The sequence below is a fragment of the Lagenorhynchus albirostris genome, chromosome 2 (genome assembly GCF_949774975.1).
Source record: "Lagenorhynchus albirostris chromosome 2, mLagAlb1.1, whole genome shotgun sequence".
In the NCBI taxonomy this organism is placed as follows: Eukaryota; Metazoa; Chordata; class Mammalia; order Artiodactyla; family Delphinidae; genus Lagenorhynchus; species Lagenorhynchus albirostris.
Genome location: NC_083096.1, coordinates 185,720,542 through 185,739,041, shown reverse-complemented (window position 1 = coordinate 185,739,041; position 18,500 = coordinate 185,720,542). Strand labels below are relative to the sequence as shown.

At 60.6% G+C, this 18,500-nt stretch overlaps 1 protein-coding gene across 4 annotated transcripts; it reads left to right on the top strand.

Moving 5' to 3' along the window:
* The first annotated feature begins 764 nt into the window (after positions 1–764).
* LOC132515334 (ATPase family AAA domain-containing protein 3) lies at positions 765–18,428 on the top strand. 4 transcript variants are annotated; one of them, XM_060141721.1, is made up of 17 exons: positions 917–1,055; positions 1,499–1,593; positions 4,350–4,426; positions 5,042–5,143; positions 5,262–5,321; positions 5,817–5,886; positions 6,091–6,256; positions 6,426–6,495; positions 6,877–7,032; positions 7,519–7,575; positions 7,755–7,880; positions 8,070–8,194; positions 9,277–9,328; positions 9,653–9,723; positions 10,528–10,695; positions 11,750–11,858; positions 17,649–18,428. In XM_060141721.1, the coding sequence occupies exons 3-17, from the start codon at positions 4,382–4,384 to the stop codon at positions 17,796–17,798; spliced, it is 1,527 nt and encodes a 508-aa protein (XP_059997704.1). In that variant the 5' UTR covers positions 917–1,055; positions 1,499–1,593; positions 4,350–4,381; the 3' UTR covers positions 17,799–18,428. The 4 variants fall into 4 exon arrangements, with proteins under 4 accessions (XP_059997702.1, XP_059997703.1, XP_059997704.1 ...); XM_060141722.1 differs by having other exon boundaries at positions 1,032–1,055; positions 1,503–1,593; XM_060141719.1 differs by lacking the exon at positions 1,499–1,593 and having other exon boundaries at positions 765–1,055.
* Positions 18,429–18,500: the final 72 nt, after the last annotated feature.

Genomic DNA, 18,500 nt, shown 5'->3' with positions numbered 1-18,500 from the left:
ACAACCACGGACCGCTGAGTTTTGTTGTGACGCCGAAGAGGAGGCTCGGGAGAGCCCTTCATTCTACTGACGGTTGCGGGAGATTGGCCGGGGCCGCGCTTCCGCTCTTCCATCATCTCCGTAGCACTGACTGTATGCGCTAGCACCGAGACCCACTAAGCACCGGGCCGGCTTGCCCCGCGCCGGACACGCCCGGCCCGTAGGGCGGTTCGCCCTGCGCTGGACACGGCCAGCCCGTGCTCCGCTGTCCGAGGGGGCCGCTCAGCCCGCGGCGCCGGCGCCTGCTCTCGGGCCCGGTCCCCAGACCCCCGACCCCGCGCCCGCCTCGGGCGGGGTCCTCCCCAGCCTATCGGCCGCCTCCCACACTCTTCCTCTCGTAGGCCTCTCCCTCGGTCGGGACGCCGCGCATCAAGTGGCCTCGGCTCCAGCACTGGCCTCGCTGCGGCCCCGGGGGCCGGAACTCTGTGGGCGCCCATAGCAACGGGGCCAGTGTCTTTGCCACGCGGAAATGACGAACCCAAGGGCGCGCACGCGCCCAGACCCTCAATTTCGTTCCTGACCAACCCCGGTCACCTGGCACCTCGCCCCGCCCCCTGACGGCCTACCCGCCCCCCCCACCGAGCCAGCTCCTGCAATCGCTGCAGCGATGCCGTGACGTCACGGTCCTCGCAGCCAATCCGAGGGCCGCACGGGGGGGGACATGGACCTCACGCGCATCCGTCGCCCTGGAGGAAGGGCCGCCGCCGCGCCTGCGCAGTCTCTGCCGCCGGCTCGCGGCGCGTGGACCGTGCTCTGCGTCGCGCGCGTCCGAACGGCTACGGGTTCCGGCGGCGGCCCGTGGAGCTCGCGAGCCATGTCGTGGCTCTTCGGCATCAAGGGCCCCAAGGGCGAAGGCGCGGGGCCGCCGCTTCCGCTGCCGCCCGTGCAGCCCGGGGCCGAGGGCGGCGGGGACCGCGGCGCGGGGGACCGGACTGGGCCCAAGGACAAATGGAGCAACTTCGACCCGACGGGCCTGGAGCGCGCGGCCAAGGCGGCACGCGAGCTGGAGCACTCGCGTGAGTGCGGGGCTTGGGCGCGGGGAGGGCGGCCGGGCGGCGGGCTCGGGGGCACGGTGGCCCTTAGTGGTCTGAGGGATCGAGCGGCGAGTGGCCGTCGGGGGGAAACCGGTCTCCAGCGGTAAGCCAGCCGGAGCCACCCTGCGTGCAGGGAGGTTCGGGATCCCCTGATCCTCTGGCATCTTCCCAGTTGCCACGCGTCCTTCAAGTGGGGAAACCGGTGCCGAGGGGACTCAGAGGGTACAGGCAGCAGCTGGCAGGGCTGCACCCTGGTCTTCAGTTACCGCCTCTTGCCGTCTCCACGTGGAACGGCCAAGGGTGGCCTGGTAGGGGATCCGTCCGTGGTGGTTGCTTGGCAGTTTTCCGCTTAAGAAGGGAAACGTGTTTGAGGGGCGTTGGTCTTAAGGGAAATAAAGCAGATTTGCATTTATCATTGGAAAAAGGTAGCGTTCAGGTAGGCGAGGTCTATAAAGCAACAGATCAAGCAGCCCTGGGCCAGTTGATGGCCTTCCTGACCCAGGCCCTCAAGACATCAGCGGTGAGTGTACCTTCACTTAGCTCATGGGTTTTTTCATAACCTTCTTTTTTCTTGTGGCTTTAACAGTTTGTGTCAAGATCAAGATTAAGGGTCTGGAATATAGCACATGCTGAGTAGGTAATAGCTGGAAGAATACAGTAGCTCTTAAACTTTTAAGCAGAGGTGCTCTATTCTCAAAGAAGACTTTATGGAGCAGTCTTGCTGTGAGCAGAGGTGAGCACAGTCTTCCTGTCTGAGGAGGGGGTGGCCTGGCACTTTGTGGCTCAGTCCCCGCCTTCCCGCTGGGGCCACGAGAACATCCTGGGCAAAGGTCTCCAGCCTTTCTGGTTCTCAGATCCTGGGAGGGACATTCAAAACAGAACAGCCTGTTTCCTTAGGCCTAGCTGGAACACGCCCCTCTTCAGAGTGGGTGTTAAGTATATTAGATGTATTAGGTTTGCAAGATAATTTCAGTTATCACTTGATGACTGAAGAGAGGCTTGCAGAGGAGCTTGAGAGACAACGGTTGGGCTTCAAGAAACCTCAGATGATGACGGACTTCTGACACGAGACCTAATACTTTAGGTTTGTTGGGGGGGTTGGCCCATTCACCGTGCCCAGAATTTCAAAGTTTGCCTCCTTTTGAAATGTGAAGGCCGACTCTTGGCCTCTGAAACCCACACAGTTGTACGTACAGGCTGGTGTGAATAGCCTTGGGTGTGTCTGAGGGTAGCAGCGACTTCCTGTCTGCTCCTGCCTGTGAATTGCTCCCAGATCTCCTGCACTGGCTGCCCCAGAGCTCTTGCCCCAGGACATTCTCCACCTGGGTCCCCAGAGCCTTGGCCTCTGCTCCCCCATTTCCCCAGCAAGCAGCATCTCCTGCAGAGTCCCTAGCTACCACCACCTAGAGGCATGGTCCACCCCACTGGCATCCACATCCAGTGATACTGTCTCAAGTGTGGACTCTACTTCATTTTTGTTCCTGCCATCCTTCCTGGCTTTTCTGCTGGCCGATGGGGGAGGTTTCACCCTGGGCTGCCGCCCTTTCTGTCCCCATACCCTCCTTCCCAGGGTGCCTGAGCCCCTTCTGTCCTTAGCCCCTCTGCAGGCCTGTTGTCTGGAGATGCTCCCAGTTCACAGCCAGAGTGCCTGCCCTGGTTGGCCTGTACCCGCTCTTGTTCACCTCACTGCTCTCTCCACGGAAACCAGAGACGTCCCCAGCTGCTTCTTACAGCCTGACCACTGTCTGTGTCCTTCGGGGCCCAGCCTGATGCTACCCAGTTCCCCAGGTTTCCCAGGCCCTCCTTGGACGCCAGAGCAGCACGTTGGCCTTGAGCTGTGTGCTCCACGCACGTACAGGGTGCCTGCCTGTGGTGGGTGCAGTTAATGTGGCGGCTCGCACATCTCGGTGTAGGACGACTTCGAGGTGACAGTCATCGTCGTCAGCACTGAGGTCGTAGCTTGTGATTGGGGGGCTCGCGGGTTCCTGTGCTGAGCGATTTACGTGCTTTCTCCACCCTACTCCATGGGTCGGGGGAGGGAGCGCCCTGCTCCATTGGCAGGCAAGGTGCTCGGAGCAGTCAGCCTACCTGTCAAAGGTCACGGCGCGAGTAAGCAGGCCAGCTGCAGGTCCTCCCCATACTCTGAAGCCAAACCACGAGCCCCAGCCTACCTCAGCCCTAGAGCTTCCACCACGTGCCTAACACGTGCTTGGAGCCAGCGAGCCCCAGGGGTTACGCTGTAGTCAGTGATGCAGGTGCTGCAGCTTGGGGTCCTGGGGTCTGCTGTTTACCTTGAAGGCCTCAAAAAATAAGACAGATTGTGGTGGGGGGGAGAAGGGTGGACGTGTGGGCAGCAACCTGGGAGCGTGGTAGCATCAGGGAGGTGGGCTCATGGGGTCCCAACCTTCTCTCCGTGCTTTTATGTGTTAGAAAGTTTTTGTAGTGAAGCGTGGCGCACAGGAGAACTCTGTCATCACGGATCTATTAGAGAGGCCCGACGTGCAGGCTTTTTTAGCAAGGAGAGCACCGGATACCCACATATTTCCACATGTGAATTCCGCTGATGAAGAGAATACACCTGGAAGTTGTCAATCACACACACACGTGTTTCTAACATGTGGCCTGTGAAGAGCTGTCAGCCTATGTGCATCGGCTTCTTTCTGGGTTTTGGGTTTTTTTTTTTTAACATTTATTTATTTGGCTGCAGCAGGTTTTAGTTGCGGCATGCGAACTCGTAGTTGTGACATGTACGATCTAGTTCCCTGACCAGGGACCTAGACCCCTGCACTGGGAGCACAGAGTCTTAGCCACTGGACCACCAGGGAAGTCCCTTCCTTCTGGTTTAATCCTTGTTTGCCCCTTACGTTCTTGCCTGCCTGTGCTTGCCTGTCTGTGAATCAGTAACAGGTATCAGAGGCTCAGGAAAAATGTTCGCACTGGAAAAATAAAGGACGTTCTAGCCACAGGCTTGCTTTCTGTTTAATGGGGAAACGCCCACCATGTTGACCCTCCTGCTGTCAACAGGCGGGCAGGGGACAGCCTCTCTGATGGAACCCTTTGGAGCGTGGCAGTCCCCTGGGGGCAGACCGCGCACACACGCTTTCCGCTGGGGACGGAGCATACACGGGTGGCCCTTGGGGGGGGGTGGCTGAGCAGGTCCGACCAGGTGGCCGCGCGCGCTCAGGTCGAGGGGGGCTGTGGTGTCCCTGAGCAGCCCCTGGCGCTTGGGAACACGCGCCCGGTGTCCTGATGCCCGCACACCTGCCCCCGCTGCAGGACACGCCAAGGAGGCGCTGAGTCTGGCACAGATGCAGGAGCAGACGCTTCAGCTGGAGCATCAGGCCAAGCTCAAGGTGAGTGGGTGTGGTGCTGGCAGAGGTGGGCCGCAGCCCCGAGGCTGAGGGGCCCCGGACAGACAGACCACGGGCGGTGGGTGCAGCTCCTCCCTCTAGGATTTGAGGGAAGCGGGGATCAAAGACAGGTGTGTGGCCTGAGTTTTGTACAGAACTATCTGGAAGGGCAGATGTGGGTGAGGAGTCTGGTCTCCCCGAGGGGCGACTCCTGCCGTCACTCTGAGCACGTAGTGAGCGAGCGTAGGAAAGGCACAGGCTCTACCCTCCACCACGGGCTGTTGTAAAGCGAATCAGAAAGCAAGCACGTGGCATAAGCGCAGCGGAAACGGTGTAGGGGGCTGGGGGAGTGACAGGCGCCCCAGGAGACCGTCTGGCTGCTTTGGGGCCTGGCCCTGTCCGTTTTCCTGGCTTCTCTCTGCTTGTGGGTCTGGGTCCTCCTGGGCCTAGGTGAGGCTACAGCTGAGCACCCACAGGCCTGTGGGGTGCAGACCAGGCTGCATCCCTGCCCAGGCGCTGCACAGGCTGTCCGGCTCCTTGGAGCCCACGCAGGGGAGGGGCGTCGGGGCGGGAGGCCTGGCCAGGCCCTGGGTTCAGGGCGGCTGGTGTGTCGCGCAGGAGTATGAGGCCGCCGTGGAGCAGCTGAAGGGCGAGCAGGTCCGGGTGCAGGCCGAGGAGCGGAGGAAGACCCTGAGTGAGGAGACGCGGCAGCACCAGGCCGTAAGGCGGCGGGGGTGGGGCATGCGGGGCGCTCCTCGGGCCCCGTGCCCGCCGAGTCCCACCCTGGACCATGGCTTCTGTGCCCGGGCCGTGTGCACACCACCCTTTCCCTCCCTAGAGGGCCCAGTACCAGGATAAGCTGTCCCGGCAGCGCTATGAGGACCAGCTGAAGCAGCAGGTGAACTCTGCCCAGCCGCCTGTCTTCCCTGAGGGTGTGGGCATCCCTTGGGGCGGGTGGGGGCCAGAGCCTGGGGTCTGCCCGGCAGTAACCACTACCTTGGAGGGGTGGGGATCTGCCCGCACCACCCCAAGGGTCTCCCGGGTGGGACCCTGACTGACGGGTCTGTGGGGGGCATTCAAACGGGTCTGTGGGGGGCATTCAAACGTCGAGCCTGTTGTGGGCGTTTTAGTTTTTAAATTAAACAGTCCAGCAAAAAGCCTGTTTTGTGAGAACAGCTATGGGTCAGGGCTGCTCTGAGGCCGAGCTAGGCTGGGGGCCGCGGCTCCTGCCTCGGGCCGTGCAGCCTGCAGGCCTCAAGGCGACCATCCCCTGGGGTCGGAGCCCCTGGGGCGATGGGGACATCTCTGAGGCCAGAGCAGCTAACCTGTTGGTGTGATGTTGACCGTTTCCTAAACTCGAAGCCCTTCCCTCTTCCTTGTGGCTCCTTTTCAGCAACTTCTCAACGAGGAGAACTTACGGAAGCAGGAGGAGTCCGTGCAGAAGCAGGAGGCCCTGCGGCGAGGTAGGGCCCTGGCCTGGGAGCTCACAGGCCAAGGGCCACAGGCCTTGCTTCAGGCCCTGTGCTTCCCAAGCAGCGTGAAGCAGCGGGCGCAGAGACCCTTGGGAGAGGGGGGTGGGGGGGTACCCGGGGGGTACCCTGCGCTTGCGCTTCATCCTGGGTCGGGGGGCCTCGGGCTGAGAGCTGCTCCCCGCTCTCCCTGGGCAGCCACCGTGGAGCGGGAGATGGAGCTTCGGCACAAGAACGAGATGCTGCGGGTGGAGGCCGAGGCGCGTGCCCGGGCCAAGGCTGAGCGCGACAATGCTGACATCACCCGCGAGCAGATCCGCCTGAAGGCTGCTGAGCAGCGCCAGACCATCCTGGAGTCCATCAGGTGAGGCCGTGCCCAGCGGGCATCCTCTCGCCCCTTCCCCTGAGCAGGCACCCCACTACTCCCCTGGCCGGTCCTTCTGCGGTGACCTTTGGGGCTGACCTTGGAGCCTGGGCTAGGCGCATGGGCACAGCCCGATTCCTTCCCAGTCATGCCACTGCTTCCCCTGCAGGACGGCTGGCACCGTGTTTGGTGAAGGATTCCAGGCCTTTGTGACAGACTGGGACAAAGTGACAGCCACGGTAAACAACGCTGCCGTTTTCCTTGCGGTCTGTGTCACGTGTCGGGGTCTCTGCTGGCTGTGAGAGGCGCCTGGCGCTCTGAGCGTTCACAGACCTACGGCTGAGGCGGTCGCTGCCCCCGCGCCCCCCACTGCCACTGGAAAGCCACAAGTGACGCAGCCTTTGTGTTTGGGGCGCTCGGAACAGCTCAGTGTTGGCCCTGGTGGGGCTGGGAGGAGGGTGTGGGAGGGGTGCCAGGCGTCCGTTTTATCTCCACACCAGTGCCTGCCCTTTGGAAAGGTACTGGTGGGGCCCAGCTGAGACTCAGGGAGCTGGTGGGGGAGCCCCTCTTTTCTGCCGGGGATGGGGTGGGCGCCACCTGCCTCCCCTGCCCTGTTCCAGGTGGCTGGGCTGACGCTGCTGGCCGTCGGCATCTATTCCGCCAAGAACGCCACGTCGGCCATAGGGCGCTACGTGGAGACGCGGCTGGGGAAGCCGTCCCTGGTGCGGGAGACCTCTCGAATCACGGTGCTGGAGCTGCTGAGGCACCCTGTGCAGGTGACCGCGGGCCTCCTGGGTCCGTGTGGCCTTACGGCCGAGTCGCACACGTGACCCCTTTTCCCCTTTTTACCCAATACTGCCCTGTTCCCCTGCTCACAGATTTGCATTTGGCTCTCTTTCCTGACGCTATTCCTCTGGCCCTGTGGCGTCAGCACTGGGGGCACCCTCACGCCAGTCTGCTCCGTCCCTCTGTGGGTCTGTGGGCATGACCGTCCCCCTGGGTGGACTGGAGCTTGTATACAAACTTCTGGGGCTCTAGCAAGCCATCTACCCGTAAGATAAGTCGCTGGAAGCAGCCCTGTGTCGGCTGCCTTCCTCGAGGGGAGCCAGGCTTCCTGCCTGGCCTGTGGGCTGTCGCTAGAGGTCAGTGTCGCCGACAGTCTCCCCTGCCAGCCTTCTCCAGGACAGCTGGTAACGCGTGTTCTGGGGCGGCTGCACCGTGGGCGCCGCCGTTGACCCTGATACCCCCCCCGCGCCCCACAGGTCAGCAGGCGGCTCCTCAGTAAGCCTCAGGACGCATTGGAGGGCGTCGTCCTCAGCGTAAGTGGGGCTGCCTGTCCCTGGGACCTTCCTGCCCGGGCGGGGCTGCTCGGCCTTCCTGGAGTCCGGTTTACTGGCTGAGCCCCAGCCAGGGAGAGGCGGCCTCTCGCACTGACCCAGGCACTCAGGAGGGATGGACTCAGCGGCAGAGCGTCCCCAAACCTCGTGTCCCCTGGCAGCCCAGCCTGGAGGCTCGTGTGCGGGACATCGCCATTGCCACGAGGAACACCAGGAAGAACAGGAGTGTGTACCGGAACATCCTGATGTATGGGCCACCTGGGACGGGCAAGACACTGTTTGCCAAGGTGAGGGCACAGTAACTGGGGGTTGTGGAGTCTCACCTACTGGGGAGAGGTGCCGTGGGCACATGGGAGGCGGCCCCTGCCCAGCTCTTCCAAGAAGGGCGTCTCCCCACACGCGGTCTGGTCCCCAGCGACCGGGGCGGTGGACTGGAGGGCAGACGGAGCAGGCGTTAAAGTGCCTTTCCCACCCAGAAACTCGCGCTGCACTCAGGCATGGACTACGCCATCATGACGGGTGGGGATGTGGCCCCCATGGGGCGGGACGGCGTGACCGCCATGCACAAGGTCTTTGACTGGGCCAACACCAGCCGGCGAGGGTGAGCTGGGTGCCTCCTGGGTGGCCCTGGGGCTCCTGCTGGGAAGGGGGGTTGGTGACTTTCCCCACAGCCTGTCCCCAAGGTCCGGGAGCCTCTTGGTCCCAGAGACTTTGTTTTATTTTATTTTTGGCTGCGTTAGGTCTTCGTTGCTGCGCGTGGGCTTTCTCTAGTTGCGGCGAGTGGGGGCTACTCTTCGTTGTGGTGTGCAGGCTTCTCATTGTGGTGGCTTCTCTTGTTGCGGAGCACGGGCTCTAGGCGCGTGGGCTTCAGTAGTTGTGGCATGCAGGCTCAGTAGTTGTGGTGCACGGTCTCAGTAGTTGTGGCTCGTGGGCTGTAGGGTGCAGGCTCAGTAGTTGTTGCTCACGGGCTCAGTAGTTGTGGCTTACGGTCTCTAGAGCGCAGGCTCGGTAGTTGTGGCGCATGGGCTTAGTTGCTCCTCGGCATGTGGGATCTTCCCAGACCAGGGCTTGAACCTGTGTCCCCTGCATTGGCTGGCAGATTCTTTTCTTTCCCTTTTTCCTTTTTCTTTAAATCTTACTTATTTATGTATTTATTTTTGGTTGCATTGGGTTTGGGTTAGGGTTAGGGTTAGGGTTGCTGCGTGCGGGCTTACTCTAGTTGCAGTGAGCGGGGGCTACTCTTCATTGCGGTGTGCGGGCTTCTCATTGTGGTGGCTTCTCTTTGCGGAGCACGGGCTCTAGGTGCGTGGGCTTCAGTAGTTGTGGCACGTGGGCTCAGTAGTTGTGGCTCATGGGCTCTAGAGCACAGGCTCAGTAGTTGTGGCACACGGGCTTAGTTGCTCCGCGGCATGTGGGATCTTCCCGGACCAGGGCCTGAAACCGTGTCCCCTGCATCGGCAGGCGGATTCTTAACCACTGCGCCACCAGGGAGGCCCAGTCCTGGAGACTTTAAACCGTTTAAGACAAGGAGTCACCAGCCTAGTTTTAGTTACTTTCTCGTGACACTGGTACTTCACATGCCCCCGTCTGCGGCCAAGGTCTGGGTCCCGGTGGGGGCAGTGCAAAGTTTGGGGTTCCCGCGGGGCCGTGCCCTGCCTGCCTCACGTGGCCCTGCCCTTGCAGCCTCCTGCTCTTCGTGGACGAAGCAGATGCCTTTCTCAGGAAGCGAGCGACTGTGAGTTTCTGGAGGCTGCCCTCTGGCCTGGGGAGCGGGCAGGGCGGGCGGGGAGCTGGCAGGGTGGGCGGCCTGGGCCGCGGTGTCTGCACTTCCTGGGAAGGTCACCGGGAACATGCTCCTCAGCTGAGCTTTCTTCGTCCATTTTATTTGAAAAGTGAAAGTTCAGTGTCTTTGGAGTCAAGCTTCAGCCTTCGAACTTAGATTCATTCTGTCGTGGGCGAGCGGGGGCTGCGCCTTTTTGCGGAGCCTTTCCTTAGCGCCCCCGTGGCTGCTTATAGAACTCCGGCGTGCGGACCTGACGCCGGACTTTTGTCTCTGCAGGAGAAGATCAGCGAGGACCTCAGGGCCACCCTGAACGCGTTCCTGCACCGGACAGGCCAGCACAGCAGCAAGTGAGGAGAGCCCGTGTGCGGGGGCCGTGGCACTGCCTCAGCTCACGTGGCTGCTGTGGGGCGGCCGCCCGAGCAGGCTCACGCCTGACCCACGTGGCCGGACACAGTGGGACGGCCCGTTGGGCGCCGTGGGGCGTCTGTGGAGCTGCGGAAACAATGTGCTGGGGTCTCTGAGGCAGAGCCGAGGGGCACAGGCTCGTCCACAGGCCACTGCCCTTGGCTCAGGCCCTGGGCATTTCCAGCTGCCCATGAGATGCATTGTCAGGGGCTCACCCCACAGCCAGGGGCCCCAGGTCGCAGGTTGCCCTAGGATTGGGCTGGCCCTTCTGGGCCCCCTAATCCTGCTCCTCCAGGTGGGTGAGGTCCCTCCAGCCCCCTGCCCGCTGGTGGCATCTTGCCCTGCCGGTCAGCCAACGTGGCTACCACGCCAGACTCACTAGCCTTGCCCGCTGCAGCTGCTGCCGGTGGAGACCCTACCCCCACTGAGACCCCCAGGGGCGTGTCGAGTTCCTGCTGAGTTGGCACGTCTGCTTAGCTGAGCCCCAGGCTTCAAGACCCCAGCACTTGGTGTGGGAGGGGCAGGGATCTGTCTCAGACCTGGGTCCCTGGGTCCCCGTCCCTCCTGCACACAGGGAGGCTTCCATGGCTGGGCCACCAGTCGGGGAGAGGCATGAGCTGGGGCAAGACAGGGAGGGATGGGAGGCAGAGGGCAGCGCCGGTGCGGCAGGGTCTTGCGTGTGAGGACGCCGCACGGCGGGTTCTGCTGGCCCCGAGCCCTGAGCTCCCGCCGTGTGCTGGCTGCAGGTTCATGCTGGTCCTGGCCACCAACCAGCCCGAGCAGCTGGACTGGGCCATCAACGACCGCATCGGCGAGATGGTCGGCTTCGAGCTGCCGCGGCGAGAGGCGCGGGAGCGCCTGGTGAGGCTGTATTTTGACAAGTATGTTCTTAAACCAGCCACAGAAGGAAAGCAGTAAGTGTCCCCGCCACCACGGCCGCTCCCCGCCCGTGCCCCTGCCCCTGGGTTTCACGTGTGGGGTCATGATCGCCCATCACTGGAGGCCCTGCTGCCCCGTCCCGCCTTTGAAACGCTCAGATCCAGGCCACAGTCAGGCCCTGGCAGTGGCGGGCTGTGCCGGCCCACTTCTGGCCTCGCTGAGCCTCCCTCTGGGGCCCCTCCCCAGCACACGGCGGGGCCCACCAGGCCGGGGGTGCCCTCCCTGCTCGTCCAGGCCCTCTCTCGCTGTTGTCGGGAGCGTTCCAGATAAGCCAGCGCTGGTCTATTTGTAACCCTCTCCGGGGACCAGATCTCAGCCCCACCGACCTGGTTCCCGCCTGGCGCTGCTGAGCCGTCTTCTGTTCTGCGGCGGGCTTTGCCTGCCCCTGCCACCCGTCTGACAGCTGCCCCCAAGCTCTCTTATCTGGGTCTCTTTTTCCTTTTGCCCCTGGCTGGCCCCAGTCCCCCACCTCCCCACCCTGCTCCAGCTCCCGATGGCGCATCCTAGCCCAGCTGCAGCCTGGACACTGCGTGCAGCCTGAGGTTCTGAGCACTTTTTCACAGGAGTCTGAGCGGGCTCTCTTGGGCCTTCAGCCAGGCCTGACTGGGCCTGGCATCCGCGGGATTAGGAGCTCGGCCGCTGTCTGAGTGCTGGGCGGGGTCCCTGCCCCCAGGCAGGCGGTGGAGCTGGGAACAGGCCCCCGGAGCTCCTCCGTTCTCCCACATCCTGAACGGCCCCACGGCCGCCCCTAAGCCCAGCATGTGCCCCACCCAGGCCCCGTCTTGGGCTCCACGAGGAAGGGACATTTGCCCAGCAGGGTAGGAAGGTGGAACAGCCAGACCTGGCCCCAGCAGTGGACGTTGGGCAGGGGGTAGCTCATTAAAGTGAGGGGGTCGGACGTGTCCCGCCTGGGGTTTCCCAGCACAGGCTCCTGCTCTCCGTCTGTGTGGGAGCCTGGGTCCCTCACGGGCCTCTGCTCTGGCCCGGGTCCTGTGGGCGCCCAGGCATCACTTGGGAATTCTTTACCAGGCGCTTGAAGCTGGCCCAGTTTGACTACGGGAAGAAGTGCTCAGAGATCGCACAGCTGACAGAGGGCATGTCGGGCCGGGAGATCTCCCAGCTTGCTGTGGCGTGGCAGGTGAGCTGGGGATGCGCCCCGCAGGCCAGAGCCCGACCGAGCCAGGGACCCTCAGAGTTGTCGAAAGGTGACTGGGCTGGCACCTGCACCTCCCCCCCACCGGGGTGTTTCTGAGTGATTTTCTGCACAGACGTGACATGATGCCCTCCCTTCCCGTCACCACCCTCTGCCCCCCGCAGCAGGGAGGATGGGCCAGGGCCGTCCGTGGCTTCGCACGTTATGGTCCTTCCCAGTGTCATTCTGGCCCAGGTCAGGCGTGGCCCTCTCAAATCAGCAGCGTGTCCGGTGGTCATCAAGCTCAGGGTCTTAGGAACCTGGGCTTTGTCCCAAGCTGGGGCCCAGGACAGTTGGCACAGCAAACTGCAGACGGGTGGAGGGTCCAGGGTCCGGGGGACACTGCCTGGGCCAGGGATGGAGCATGCCCGAGGGTGCAGAACGTGAGGAGCCAGGAGGCGACTGACCTGATAAGGAGTCGGGCGTTGCCTTCCCAGCCCCTAGAGGCAGACTGCTGCTTTCGGGACTGTCTGCGGGGGCGTGAAGGCCTCAGGCGTTCTGGCTTTTTGGATGGGTTTGCTGAGTCCTGAGGGCCTGAGGACAGCTGGACCACGGGAGGTGATTCCGTCTTCACCTTGTGGCTCAGGGCACACAGACCAGAGTGGCCCTTGTCATTCCCAATAGCCAGGCTTTCATCTGAAACATCCCAGCAGTGGTTCCACGGGTGCCCAGGGCAGGGAAGCCCATTGACTCCCGGGAGCCTTGGGTGCAGCCATTCAGAACAAGTTTCCCCATGGTCCTTGCCAGGTGGAGGGTGCTGAGTGGCTCATGTGTGTGGCCACGTGACAACCTGGCCACTGTTAACTTAGCACGAATGCTACGTAGACATCTGCTTGGATTTGAACATCTTTGCCCAGATACACAGGGGGGCTGTATTAGTCAGAATGAACTAGGTCATGCTGCTGTAACGGACAGCCCCAGATTGCAAACTCTGTCCTCATGTGAGTCACAGGGTGCCCTGCTCCAGGCTGGCCTCACTCAGGAACCAGGCCTCACGAGGTTGGCTGTTTCCACGACCAACAGAGTGGTGAACAGGGTGTCTTAGCCTGGGCGGCCGTGACAAAATGCCACAGCCAGGCGCTTGAACAGACATTCATCTCATGGTTCTGGAGGCTGGAGGTCCCAAATCAGGATGCCAGTGAGGGGGGTTCCAATGCGGGTCCGCTTCCTGGCTGCCTTCCAGCCGCTTTCTTGCTGTGTGCTTGTGCAGAGCCCTTGGGGGTATCTTCGTACAAGGACGCCAGTCCTGTAGGATCAGGGCCCCACCCTTGGGACCTCGCCCAACCTGAATCGCTTCCTTAGAAACCCCATCTCCATGTGCAGCCCCACTGGGGGTCAGGGCTTCAGCGTGAACTGGGGGGCGACAAAGGCTCAGTCCCAGTGGCGCCCAGTCCCAGTGGTGGGGAGCGCCCTGGCGCACCTCCCCTCCCCCGCCCTGCCCTCCCTGCTCGTTGGGGAACCAGGGGACAGGCCTGTGTGTGCCTGCGTGTGGGGAGCTGAGGATAGTGGCCCCCGCACGCGCATGCGAGGGTGAGCGTTTGCGTGTGGAGGCCCAGAGCCCGTGGCTGCGCTCCCTGTGTGTCCAGCCCCTGGGCAGCCGGGCCCTGGGCACGTCTGCTAGTCCCCACCCCCACCCCCTGTGAGAGAGGGCCAGAATGCCTTGGGGGTCCCACCGTCTGGGACAGCACATGTCAGTGTGTCCCCTTGGAGTTTCTCCCCTGTGGCCCCAGGTGCACGGGGCTGGGCCACTGTGGCGGCCCCTGCCCACTCTCCCCCTCCAGGCTGAGCAGCCGGGGCGTGTGCGCCTGCCCCCGAAGCCCACCTGCTGGTGTCGCATGGGCCCCGCTGCAGCTGCCTCCCCCGTGCGATGGTTTTGTCAGTGCAGGTCCGTGCTGCTCACCCTGCGGCTGCCTATCATGGGGACCTACTGTTTTGTTTTTTTAAACATAAAACTCATTATTTTAACTTTTTTTTTTTTTTTTTGCGGTACGCGGGCCTCTCACTGCCGTGGCCTCTCCCGTTGCGGAGCACAGGCTCCGGACGCGCAGGCTCAGCGGCCATGGCTCACGGGCCCAGCCGCTCCGCGGCATGTGGGATCTTCCCGGAGCGGGGCACAAACCCGCGTGCCCTGCATCGGCAGGCGGACTCTCAACCACTGCGCCACCAGGGAAGCCCTGGTTTCTGTTTTTTGGTAGTGGCCATCCTGATGGGTGTGAGGTGGTGTCTCGCTGTGCTGTTGACTTGCGCTCCCTGATGATCAGTGATGCTGAGCATCTTGTCGTGAGCCTGTTGGCCATGCGTGTGACTTCCTCTGAGAAAGGTCTGTTCGAGTCCTTTGACCTTTTTTTAACTGGGTTGTTTGAGGTTTTCTTGTTGAATTGTAGGGGTTCTTTATGTATTCTGGATATTAACTTTGTCTCAGATAGTAGTTTGCAAACATTTTCCTCTTTTCTGCGGGTTGCCTTTTTTACTCTGTTGATAGCGTCCTTTGAAGCACAAAAGTTTTTAATTTTGATGAAGTCCAATTTTTTTTTTTTCTTTTGTCAGCTGCTTTTACTGTCATAGCCAACAAGTCATTGCTAAATACAATGTCTGGAAGCTTCTCCCATCTGTTTTTATCTATGAGGTTTATAGTTTGAGGTCTTATGGTTAGATCTCTGATCCATTTAGAGTTGATTTTTGTATATAGGGTACAACTTTGTTCTTCTGTATATGAATATCCAGTTTTCCCAGTGCCACTTGTTGAAAAGACTGTCGTTTCCATTCAGTGATCTCAGCATCCTTGTTGGAGGTCACTTGACCATATGTGAGGGTTTATTTCTGGGCTCTTTGTTCTATTCCACTGGCCTGTGTCTGTCTTAGTGCCAGTACCACACTGTCTTGATCACTGTAGCTTTGTAGTAGATTTTAAAACCGGGATATGGGAGACTTCCAACATATTCTTATTGAAGATTGTTCTGGCTGCTTGGGGCCCCGTGAGATTGCATATGAATTTTGGGGTGGATTTTTTGTGTGTTAATTTCTGCAAAAAACATCATTGAAATTTTGATAGGGATTGCATTGAATCTGTAGATTGCGTTGGGTAGTACTGACCTCATAACAACGTTGTCTTCCAATGCATGAACGCAGATATTTTTCTGTGTTTTCATGTCCTTAATTCTAGCAAAATTCAGTGTACAAGGCTTTCACCTTCTTAGGTAAGGTAATTCCTAAGTATTTTATTCTTTTCGATGGTGTTGTAAATAGAATTGTTTTCTTAATTACTTTGCCAATTATTCAGTGTTACTGTGTAGAGACACAAATGATTTTGTGCATTAATTTTGTGTCTAGCAACTTTGCTGAATTTATTACTTCGGATTTACTATATATGATAAGATCATATCACCTGCAGACAGTTAATTTTACTTCTTCCTTTCCAGTCTGGATGTCTTTTCTTTTTTCTGCCTGATTGATCTGTCTACAATCTCTAGTGCTCTGTTGACTAGAAGTGGTGAAAACGGGCATCCTTGCCTTGATCCTGATCTCAGAGGAAAAGCTTTCAGTCTCTCACCACTGAGACGACGTTTGCTGATGTTTTCTTATCTGGCTTTTATCAGGATGAGGAAATTTCCTCGTATTCCTAGTCTATTGTTTGTTTGGCTGTGCTGCACGGCTTGCGGGATCTTAGTTCCCTGACCAGGGATCATGCCTGTGCCCTCGGCAGTGAAAGTGTGGAGTCCTAACCCCTGGCCTGCCAGGGAATTCCCCCTCGTTTATTGTTTTCATCAAGAAAGGGTGTTGATTTTTGCCAAATGTTTTCCTGTATTAATTGAGACAATCAAGTGCTTTTTGTCCTTCATTCTCTTAATTACTTACCTAGGTTGATTTTTCCCTAGGTGAACCATCCTTGCACTCCAGGGAAAAAAAGCCCACGTGGTTGCGGTGTATAATCCTTTCAATACGCTACCGAGTTTGGTTGTTAGTATTTCATTGAGCGTTTTGCATCAGTTTTCACAGAGGGTCTGGTTCTGTGTGGTGTTTTGTCTGGTTTTGGTATCAGGGTGATGCTGACCTCAGAGTGAGTAGGAAGTGTTTCTTCCTCTCCAGTGCTTGGAAGAGTTTGAGAAGGATGGGTGTTAGCTCTCCTTTAAGCTTTTTTTCAGTGAATTTTTTTTTGTTTTTGAATAATTCCAGGTTCACAGAAAAGTCGCAAGGCTAGCACAGCTCTCTCCACGCTGGCCGTCTCACCACATCCCTCAATTCCACCTCAGACGTGATCTCTCCCAGAACCCACCCAAATGCCCATGACATTCAGTCCTCCTGTCTCGGGCTTCTCTGGGCTGTGACAGTTCTCAGGCGTCCCTTGTTTCTGACGATTCTGGCAGTTTTGAGGAGTCCTGTAGGACGTCCCTCGTTGGGTCTGTCTGATGGCTTTCTCATGAGTGGAATGGGATTGTGGGTTTTTGGAGGAAACCAGAGGTGAGGGCCCCTTCTGGTCACATCGTATCAGGGGGCACCAGACATCCACACGACATCACAGGGATGTTGGCCTGGATCCCCTGGTGTCCGTGGTGCCCACCTGGCTTCTCCGTGGTAAAGTCGCTGCACACCCTCTATCTGCCCCTCCCCATCAGGGACCCCCTCTGGCTGCCACCCCACCTCCTCAGCTGCTTTGCAGAACTCGGGCTCCTCGCAGGAGGCCTCAGGGACGGCCCTTCCCTCTGCAGCTTCAGCCAGGCGCTGAGAACAGCCGTGTGGGGAGCAAAGTGACTGGTCATCTCGGATGGTGGGAACTTGCTCCCTGTGTCCTGCGTGGGCTGAGGCTCCTAGGGACCTAGAGAGAAACAGCTGGACTGGCTTGGGCTCCCTGCTCGGTGGACACTTGAGTGCACATGTCAGAGCCACAGCTGGGTGACAGGAAGCAGCTGGGGCCTGGGGTCACCCAGGAGGCACGCAGCCTGGCCAGAGGAGACCTGCCTTGGCAGCTGAAGTGCTGTGGCCCACGCTGGGGCCTGGTGAGCCGAACTGTGGTCATCCCGCCCACGTGCACGGCCCGGGAACCTGGGCATCGCGGGTGCAGAGCGCCGCCGGCAGCCCGGACCACGGCAGCCTGCGGTTCTGGGAGGACCGTCTGCAGACAGTGGGGCCCCGAGCGCTCTGCGTGGAGGGCAGTTTGGCCCCGGGGGCTCTGCCTCTCCTGGTGTCTGCGTGGCCTGTGGTGGTTCTGTTGGCTGCTCGTTGGCCCTGAGCCCTGCTGTCCACGGGGCAGGGCCCTCCGGTCTGCGGTTGAGGGCTGGGTTGCCCCCTGACAGCGGGCCTCTGGGTTTCTTTTCTTCAAAAGCCACTGAGAAAGCCAGTGGAGCAGCCAGCACTGGCACCAGCCGGGGGCGCGGGCAGGGCCCCGGGTTTTGCAGGGATGGCAGCTGCTCTGGGCTGCAGGGTCGCCTGCGAGCACGTGTGTGCTGCCGCATGTCGGCGTGCGCCTCATGCTGAGCGGCCAGGCCCCTCCTGCAGCTGAGCGCAGGCCCGGGAGAGCAGCCCACGCTTTGCCCCACTTGCCCCTGCCCCAGAGGAGTTGGGTTTTGGGCGGCGAGTGCAGCAAGGATGGGGCTGGCCAGGCTGCCTTGTCCCTGGGTCAGGCCTGGCCTACACGGCTGAGTGGTGACTGGTGGGCCCTGAGGAGCCTCAGGCTGAGGCCCTTCCCCCACGCGGGCAGCCCCTGTGCTGCCCTGCCTCAGTGCTCTCTTCCCCTGCCAGGCCATGGCGTATGCCTCTGAGGATGGGGTCCTCACCGAGGCCATGATGGACGCCCGGGTCCAGGATGCCATCCAGCAGCACAAGCAGAAGATGCAGTGGCTGAAGGCAGAGGGGAGCCGGCCCCTGCTCCCAAGTTCACAGGCCGAGTGAGCCGGGCCTGGACACCTGCAGCACGCTGACCAGGTGCCCCAGCTCCCAGCGGACGTGGTGACACCACACAGCCGCCCCCCTCCCGGCGTGTGTAACCTTCCTCTGGTCAGGCCCAGGGCGGCAGGGCAGCATTAAAGGCCTCTGCTCAGGACCAGCTGCGCGGTGCAGCCTTGAGGTGGGGTTGGTTCCCCTGACCCCGCAGCCGCCCCCAGGACACTCCTGGGAGACATGTCCCTCCAAGCCCGGCCCAGACGGGGAGCAGGCACTGTCCGCCATGCCCGGGGCAGCGGCCAAGCTGGCAGCACAGCGTCCCAGGCAGATGCTGGCTGCTGCAGCAGTGACCAGCAGTAGGGGGCCCGGCCAAGGACCTGACCTTGCCCAGTCCCTCCCAGGGCCAGACCCGAGCCCATGATGAGCAGAGCTGACCTCTGTGCAGCCCAGCTGTCCTCGGGAGGGCAGTGCCCTTGAGGTCTGTGAACCCATAAAGCCGGGTGCCAAGAACCAGCCCAGCGACCCGCGATGGCCAAGGATGTGTGGAGCGGGGGGGACTGCCAGCCCACAGAAGGCGAAGTTCTCCCGGATTGGAATTGGGGGTCTTTTTATCCAGAATCTAATAAAAACTGACAGATACGTCTCAGTGTCTGTCTCATGGCTGATGTGCGGATCCCTGGGGCAGAGGCAAAAAGAAGAGGCAGAGGCTGG